This window comes from Gossypium arboreum, chromosome 10 (genome assembly GCF_025698485.1).
Source record: "Gossypium arboreum isolate Shixiya-1 chromosome 10, ASM2569848v2, whole genome shotgun sequence".
NCBI lineage: Eukaryota > Viridiplantae > Streptophyta > Magnoliopsida > Malvales > Malvaceae > Gossypium > Gossypium arboreum.
In genome coordinates this window covers 11588663-11597775 of record NC_069079.1, presented here as the reverse complement: position 1 = coordinate 11597775, position 9113 = coordinate 11588663, and the positions used below count along the sequence as shown (strand labels likewise).

The 9113-nt window shown below is 31.7% G+C and overlaps 2 protein-coding genes across 2 annotated transcripts; both read left to right on the top strand.

The window, feature by feature from the left end:
* The first annotated feature begins 2089 nt into the window (after positions 1-2089).
* Positions 2090-4378, top strand: LOC108487350 (uncharacterized). The gene is made up of 5 exons (XM_053019722.1): positions 2090-2412; positions 3094-3192; positions 3278-3386; positions 3483-3554; positions 4014-4378. Exons 1-5 carry the CDS (start codon positions 2231-2233, stop codon positions 4131-4133), a joined length of 582 nt encoding a protein of 193 aa, XP_052875682.1. The 5' UTR covers positions 2090-2230; the 3' UTR covers positions 4134-4378.
* A 1561-nt stretch (positions 4379-5939) lies between these two features.
* LOC108487234 (cysteine-rich and transmembrane domain-containing protein WIH2) lies at positions 5940-8181 on the top strand. Its single transcript, XM_017791528.2, has 3 exons — positions 5940-6174; positions 6246-6516; positions 7870-8181. Exons 1-3 carry the CDS (start codon positions 6132-6134, stop codon positions 7922-7924), a joined length of 369 nt encoding a protein of 122 aa, XP_017647017.1. The 5' UTR covers positions 5940-6131; the 3' UTR covers positions 7925-8181.
* Positions 8182-9113: the final 932 nt, after the last annotated feature.

Below are 9113 nucleotides of genomic sequence, written 5' to 3'. Positions count from 1 at the left end.
ACAAAGACATGGAATAATCACCAAAACTTCAATTAACTTCTTTATTATACTAATTTAGTCCTTGTACTTACACATATTTTTAACTCAAATCTCAACTTCACCTTATAATTTCTCAAATAGTAAACTGCTTGGTCTAAAGAACTGGACCTTGAATCGACACCAACAAAAAAACCCGGATCGTTAAACTATCTACAGTATGATGCTTTCAAGGAAACTAGGACCTAGCTTGCTAATAATGAACTGAGATCCATAAATGTTTGCTTTATAAATGGAAAACTGGTTTTAGATGAGGAATGGAGTCGAGTAGGATGGGTGCAATACGGGGCCGAGAGAGATATTAGGGTTACTGACTTGAACCCCATTACATTTACAGATGTAGTCAATTTTGTTGAGGAGAATGATGAGTTTGTACTATTTGCTGAAAATAAGAAAATTAATATCCCCCTCCCCAATTGTCGAGGATGCTTGGAATGATGAGTAGTTTAGTGGAATTAAGATTGTTGTGTTGGAGATTTGAGGTTTGTATCTAACATATTCCAATGGATTAAAATGGGGTTATAGATCACATGGTTAAATGTGTTGATACAATAGACTCTTTGTTCTGTTTATTTGTAGTTTCGCCGGTTTCTATTAGAGATTTGTTGGTTGAAGATCATAATGAGTCTAGATCCTTTTAATTTATGAATTAGTTATTGTAATCGCCGAGTACTGTCTTTTTTTATAAAAAAAAAAAGAAATCCAAGTTATAATTAGGTTGAACAAGATCCCTTTCTTGAAACTTAAAAATGTGGCGGATTCAATATTAATCTCAAAGCCAACATCTTGATATTGATGATTAAATGAATTGGTCTCGGTTCAATTCATATAAATGTAAAAATATTTTTTCAAATATTCAATTCAGTATATGATTGGAATCTAGATAAATGTAAAAAATAAATACCAAACATATTTTTATATTTTCATTATTAAAAACAATTTTATTTTTAATTATCATACGTATTTTTTTATTTTGAAAAATAAAAGTATTTTCATAAACCAAATTAAGCCATTCTGTTTTTTTTTAACTGTTCTAACTTACTCTATATAAAGCTTGTTGGATACCCAAATAATAATAAGGGTAAACTGTCAAATTGATTACCCAATTTTTAATGCGCTTTTATTTTAGTCATACAAAATGAAATCTTTGTAATTTTTTCGTCCAACTTTTAAGGCACTTTCGTCTTAGTCACCCAAGCATTAAAACTCTAACGACAATTCATTGTATGTGTCACATCATGTTTACACTTTCATTTTGATCACCTAACTTCTAAGTAATTTTCATTTTTGTTACCTAGAAAATATTATTTTTTAAGCATCGATTGGGGTAAAAAAGTTTAAAGATTGAAGTGAAAAGCGGTAGAAACTAAAATAATGTATTAAAAATTATCAAATTATATTTGTTTATTCCTTGCCAAAATTCTAAATTTCTTTCTTTTAATATTGAAAATTTTAATTTTGAAACATTAAAATCAATTAAACAAATTAGTATTATAATATTGAAATTAATTTAGGTTTTGTTTTGCACAAAAGATAAAATTACTTAATTTAATTAATTGTAAGGACTTTTTTTCTTTTAGCTTAAATTAAGTAATTAAATTAACTTCAATATCATAGTAATAAATCAAACACTATTAAGGGATAAAATTTTTAATTATTTATTTAATTGATTTTGATATTTTAAAATTTAAAATTTTAATATTGAAAAAATTAAAACTTTCGTCAATGGGATAAACAAGTACAATTTCATAAATTTTAATTCATTATGTTAGTTTTTATCGCCTTTTCACGTTAATCCTTTAGTATTTTTTTACCCTGATCAATAATTAAAAAATTGAAACTTTTTTGGAGATCAAAATGAAAGTAACTGTAAAAGTTGAGTGTATATATATAATGTGGCACGTATAGTCAACTCCGTTATAGATTTAACACTTAAGTAATTAAAATGAAAGTGCCTTAAAAGTTGGGTGATGAAATTGTAAAGATCTTAGGTTGAGTAACCAAAATAAAAGTACCTTAAAACTTGGGCGACCAATACTTAGTTTACCTTCGAGACGATGGCGTTTCAAACTAAATTAGTCAAAAAAAAATCTCCTTTTATGTACTCTCCTCTGATTATTCAACTCCCTTATTTAACCACTTCCATTTCTTGTCGAAGTCAAACAAGGAACAGAAAATCATTCAGCTCAGATTCATGGCTACGCTTATGACAAATCTACTGCTCAAGGCATGCATTGCTCTTTTCTTGATATCAGCTGCCACCGCCGTCGGCGACTCCCCCTTCATCATCGCTCACAAGAAGGCGTCGCTCACCAGACTCAAATCCGGCGCCGAGCGCGTCTCCGTCTCTATCGACATCTACAATCAAGGCTTCTCGTGCGTTTCTCTCTCCCTTCTATTCAGATCTACCTCTAATTACTACGTCCAGAAGGAAATCCTGAAACTTTGGATCTATAATATATTTCACTTTGAATTCCACCTACCCTTACTATCTTATGTAGCTTACGATTTCGTTTTAGGCTTCGCATGATAAGCATCTGATTTGCATGTCTGAGAAAAGATTGATTTTTATTTTTTTTTGCAGATGATTCAATTTTTGGTAACATACAGAGAAATCAGTCGATTTAAATCGACTTTCTTTTATTTTATTAATTACTTGAATCTGAGAGAGCTGCAAATCTGATCATTTTAATAAATAGAACAAAAATTATAAAGAAATGCATTCTCTGTGAACCATAATGACTAGGGAATTTTGTAACTATTACATTGGCATTTTATTTTATTTTTCTTGTAGGTTTTCTGCTCTAAAATCTTGCCTGTTTCATAAATTTTCAATTTCCTTACTGTTGATTCTTGTATGGGGTTGATCTATCTAACCCGTTGACCATGAGCTATATTCGGGGCTTGAGTTACTCTATGATCCAATATAATACTTCGAACAATATTACTGAAGATTTCAGAAGCTTCTTTAGTATAATATGAACTATAATTTTCTCTTTATTTTTATTTTATTTTTATCTTGCTTGAAGAAAACCTTTCTAAAACAAAAAATTTCAGGACGGCATATGATTTGAGTCTTGTGGATTATAGCTGGCCCCAAGATGCATTTGATGTTATCAGTGGCAATATTTCTCAGTCATGGGAGAAACTTGACGCGTGAGTATTTCCTTTCTGTTATTCCATTTAATTAGCTTGTCCTGGATCGTATCTTAATTAAATTGCAAAATTTTATGATCTGCAGTGGTGGTGTTCTATCACATTCATTTGAATTAGAGGCCAAAAAACAAGGGATGTTCTATGGTGCCCCAGCAGTTATCACTTTTCGCATTCCCACAAAGGCTGCTCTACAGGTTTGAGATCCATAAAGGAGTCTATTTTCTTTTCTTAAAAATTTAAGGTGAAGGAAAGAAGAAAAATATGAACATAATTTGATCTGTGTGTTTTAGGAGGCATATTCAACTTCAATCTTGCCGTTAGATGTCCTTGCAGAAATACCTCGTGAGAAGAAGTTTGAGTGGGTAAGTTTTGTTTACAATAACAATAAGCAAGGAATTCAAAGATATTGAATATGTTTTCCTTCTTTCCGTGTTACTAAAGCCTGTTTGTTTTGTTTTTGTTTGTCTTTTGTGGAACTTGTATCAACCGTGACTGAATATTGAAGGCTAAGGTATGAATGATTATTGCTATATTTTATTAAAATAGTCATATGCTTCTAGAATCTGGATATCAGAAAATGGAAGATATGCACGCAGAGAGTACCAGATTGGGTTCATTTTTTGAACATCATTGTTGTTGGGATTAATTAGTAGTGGTTGAGTGTTGCTTCTTACATAACAAATAAAAATAGATGGATCCTTGATGGCCCATTCTTTAAGTTCTTAACCCCTCCCCCCCTCCCTCTTTTTTAAGTTTGATTTACAGAGTCCACAAACGACTCCTTTACCTTTAAAATTAATGTGAACGTTGTGTGCCTGCAGAGGTTGCTGGCTAAGTATGGATCTCAAGTCTCTGTGATATCAATTGTGGGTCTATTCATCTACCTGATGGTTACCCCATCAAAATCCAGTGGTTTGAAAGCAAGCAAGAAGAAGCGCTAAGTATTTGTAGCTGAGCTGAATACGTGAGCTTTTCTTTCAATATGCAGTTTCAAGAAGTTTTTTCCTTCTATTTTTTGCTTTTGTTGTTTTGTTTGTTGTCGGAACTTTAGAATTAGATGGACATTAACTGAGTTGAGTGCAAGATGAATCAACTAATTCTCACTTCCTAGACCTTGACTTGATTGAAACATGTAATGCTTAAATAGAAGCAGGACTGATCTTGTAATCGGATGTCAGTTTTGAAATTTAGCACTTTTTTACGTTTTACCTGTTCAGTGTGTGTGTGTATATTAGAATGCTATTATACTGCTTTAGATGGGACGAAGTGAATGAGAGAGTGATTTTAGAGATGAGACATGAACTCCGCGTGGCCTTGCCTACACAAAGGCTCAGCTTGAAGAACAAGTCCTATGATGTAATGGTCTTAAAAAGGAAGGACTGTGTCTGGTAGAGTTGGTTTTAAGAGATAAAAGCACATTTTATGGACAAAACTGCAAAGCCAACAATACCTTGCAGTGTGAAGCATATCTTTTTTCCATATTAGTACTAAATTCTTTTTGATACGTAAATAATTTTTTCCTTGAGTTGATATCTATGTTAATTCAATAGTTAAGTCTATTTTAGAAAGGTTTAACTCATAAATTAGTACTTAACTATATTTTTTCTCAAAGTCGGTATCTATTTTAGTTTGTCATAATTGGTACCTAAATTATTATTTGATTACTCATTTTAACCATGTTATATTTGTTAAAAAATTCTAGACTGCCATGTCATATAAATTTTAAAAATAATTTTAATTCTTTTATTTTCTTTTACATTATTATTTTTTCTTCTTTTTCTAACTTTATAATGTCTAGTAATGCTCAAAATTCTCCTCTCAAGGTCGAGATTTTGGTGTATTGAGCTTCATTGTTTGCTTGTTGGACTTGATGAGATTAAAAAAAGTTTTTTATCGATCAAAATTAGTATTTTCAAAATTGGATTGGAATAGTCACTCAAACGGGTTAGATTGAGAATTGATTGGAGCATTGGTTTGGAGATAGAAGTTGAATTGCTTAATCTACGAATTGATAGAAATAAATTAAACCATGCTAAAATATTAGTGAAATTGATTTTCTCTATTTTTAACATTTTATTTTATGAGATTTTTAATAATTTATTTGATTGAATAAGATGAATCGATCAAATTAAGAACTAGTGGCCTAATAAGTTTAAATATTGTAATTTTAATTAATTAATTTTTAAATAAATTTAATGATTTCACTAACGGTTGAACTAATAAAAGTACCAAATTTATTAAAAAAATTTAGATATCACTTGTATCTAAAAAATGTTTAACTATCAAAAGAGACATAATTTTTAGATAAAGGATTGTTATAAGAAAACTAATTTAATAGAAATTGTAGTTAATAGTTATAGTTTTTCTGGATGAAAAGTTATTATAAAATTAAAAGGAATAAATTTTAACTTTGATTTAATGTGTGATTTTATATATAAATTTTAATTTTGTATAAATTTATATATAAAATTTTAATTTGATTTAATTGCATGAATTATTAACACAAATATTGTTATTGTATCTTTTTATGTTTGTATATTTTATACACATAATTATATTTATTTAATATAAAATAAATTGATATATTTATTTCATTAAATGTATATAAATTAAAAGTAAAGTTTCATATATACATTTAAACTATTATTAAAGTTTTATGTGTATAATTAGAAATTTAAAATTAAAGTTTATGCTGGCAAAGAAGGAAAAAATAAATGAGGAATTGAATAAAATAAAGAAAGGGTTAGAAATGAACAAGTCCATTAGGATGAAGTGGCAGGAAATGATTGGAACAGGCAACTTGCAAAGCGATCAAAACTCAAAACACAAAACAGGACACCGTTCGCACAGGATTTGGCTGTTCCGTTAGAGTTTCGGAAGAAGAAGGTAATAGAATAGAACCTCTCAAAGAGTGAGACACAGACAGAAAAAGCATCGAAATGAGTTACGAGAGAGGTCCTCAAGATCATTATCCTCCTCCTGGTATTATTCCTATAACCCTCCATTCCTCTCCTTAATTTCCTCTTTTCATCTGCTTATATTTTCTACCACAGGTTATTCCTCTCCTTATCCCCCACCGGGCTATCCATCAGCCCCTCCTCCCCCATCTTACGAAGGCTATCCTCCTCCGCCAACTGGATATCCTGCCTATCCTCCTCAGCCGCCTCGCCAGCCCTACGACGGTTACCAAGGCTATTTTGCTGAAGGGTATCCACCTCCTCCGCCCCCTCAACCTCATCCTCAATATCAACACTACCACCACTATGACCATTACCATTACCAGAACCAGTCTGATTCTGGCTGTTTCTCTTTCTTGCAAGGCTGGTATGTCTTTTTCTTACTCTTCATTCGCTTTTGTGCTTAAGGATCTGCTTTTTCCCCCCTTTCTTTTTGCTTATTATGTTTAACTTAAATTGGAAAGTTCTAGCCTTTAGGGTTTAGGATTGAAAATTTTAATTCTGTGATCAAGCTCAAAAGAAACTAGAAAGTAAAAGGGAAAACTTTATAAGAGAATGGACTAAGAAAAAAGTTTATTGTGATGAAGGGTCTGCTTGTTTATGATACAAGGAATTTGATAGCATTAAAAATAAACATTTAGTCTAAGTTGATCTCATTGTAGATTATCAACTTTGTCATGTTACCCTACTCCCCCCCCCCCCCTTTTTTTTTGCAGATATTTAAATTGTTTCATTTCGATTATACTTTAGCACTCTCATGGAAGGTCAAGGATTTAGTATAGCTGTATGTTGCATGAGTATATTTCTTTCATTTATATTGATATATATATATATGCATCCTGAATAGCACTTACATTTTAGATTAGATAAGCATCATGGATGTACAAATTATGTGTGATTTATATTTCTCATGTTCTGCCTGTTTTACCATAAATTATTGATGTACCTGTTTAATATGGATCAGTTTTATGAAGTTGAAACTAGATTGTCTGTGAAGAGGTGTAGACCAAAAAACTTATATTGATGAGAGTTAAAAAATGATAATCATGGAAGACATGCTTACCATCATGATTTGGACCGTTGTTTAAGATTTGCTTTAGAAATGCTAGCCAGGCATTCTTTTAAATTGAAAAAAGCTCTCTCTTTGATACTGATGTTGCATAGGAGTCTTTTATTAATCTAATTCCATTGTTGAATTTTCATGTAAAGTTCTTGAATGTTTCTGTTCGAGCCTATGCTAGAAGACTGCTAGCACATTTGATTGATAAATCCTGCTACAACATGTGCTTAGCTGTCAACTTGTATTTCAGTGTTTAAGGCGTTCCTCATTTCATGTTTCAGAAGCTTGACATTCCTCGAGCTAAAGAGCCCTTTTCCACTTAATTATTGAATTAATTTTGTATCTTTTAGAAGGAAACAGGTCATGCGTGTGAGTTTCCAGAATGTTGGATGTGGAAATTCATTTGTAGTTATGGATAACACTATAGTTTCCTGGTGACAGAGTTGGACCATTAGCTCATTACGTACTTGGTGTCTGTTTGATCCTTTTAGCTTGCTATCAAGTGATGTTAGGCTTGGATTAATAGCTGAACTTGAAGAACTAGTGTCTGTTGGCCACTTTTTGGCATTTTTAACTGATAGACCACAAATTGGATAATATAATGTTTTAGATGCTTTTGTTGTTATTGTATGCAATTTTTTTGCTGATGGCATAATGCAGTTTGGCTGCTCTATGTTGCTGCTGTGTGTTGGAGGACTGCTGCTTATTCCTATGATATAATTCATGACGGATGAGTTATTTCATTTACATTTCTGGTTCTGCTATGCTTCGCTGCTACTGTTTGGGAGGGAGGAGAAATGCCGCTAATAATGAGTTCTACCCCGCATTTATGGTAGTTGTTACTGTTCTATAAACAGTTGGTTGTAGCGATTCCCTGCCTAATCCAATTTGATAGTTTATCTACTTTTGAACTTTGTAAACAGAAGTTTGCTTTATAAATACATTTGCTGGGTGTATCGATTATCTGTACAATTTGCTTCAACTTTCATCATACCGATGTTTCTGATGGCTCATTTCTCTAATGACTTTCTATGAAGGATAGCTTTTGTTTCTCCTTTGCAAATGGTTTTTTAACGTAGAAGAAATCTTTCATGATCATTCAGCAATGACATTATGTAATGGAAGTTTTATCTGTTGACTTATCTGCATAAGTTCATGTTTTTTACAGAGAAAATTTTGGATTGTGCTTTTGAAAATGAAATTTTACTAGTTTCCCTGTGGAAGCCATACTGTAAACTTTCTTAGATTGAGACGTTTCTTTAATTGAGCATCATCCTTTGAATCACCAAAACCCAATTGGTAAAACAAAAGTTGATACAGTTTTCTAGAAAAGGCATATATGTCTTCCTTTTGCACATGATTTGGACGTCTATGATTTATTTTGAAGCTCAAGATAACTCAAGCTCTAGTAAGGGCTCATAAATGATCTTCCTTGAGGGTCGTTTGAAAATGGCAATGACCATATATACTTGAGGATTTAATTATTTGACATGGGATTTTCGCATGATCTTTCAAATATAGCAATATCAAGCATTTTCTGAAGATAAATATGGAGACTTTGTATAGTATTCAAGACAAGGCCTTAGGAGTTAGGACAGTGTCTACATCAAATCAACACGGGGGTTTTAACATGAAAAAGATGAAGAATAGTAGCATGTGCAGCAAATTTGCTTTTGGAGTTATAGCTACAAAATGAAATTACAATAATTGTTGTCCCCACTATGACCTATTATTATTTATTAACAAACATAATTGGAAGTGAAAGGCAAGATAGAGAGAGATGGTTTTGAAAGTGGCCATTATCATTTCCATTTCAGATGCTCTTCCTTCCCATCATTTGCAACATTTGCAATAACTGCTTCCATGTGAAATAAAGAAGCAAGTAGCTTTGGACTAAAGCCCAA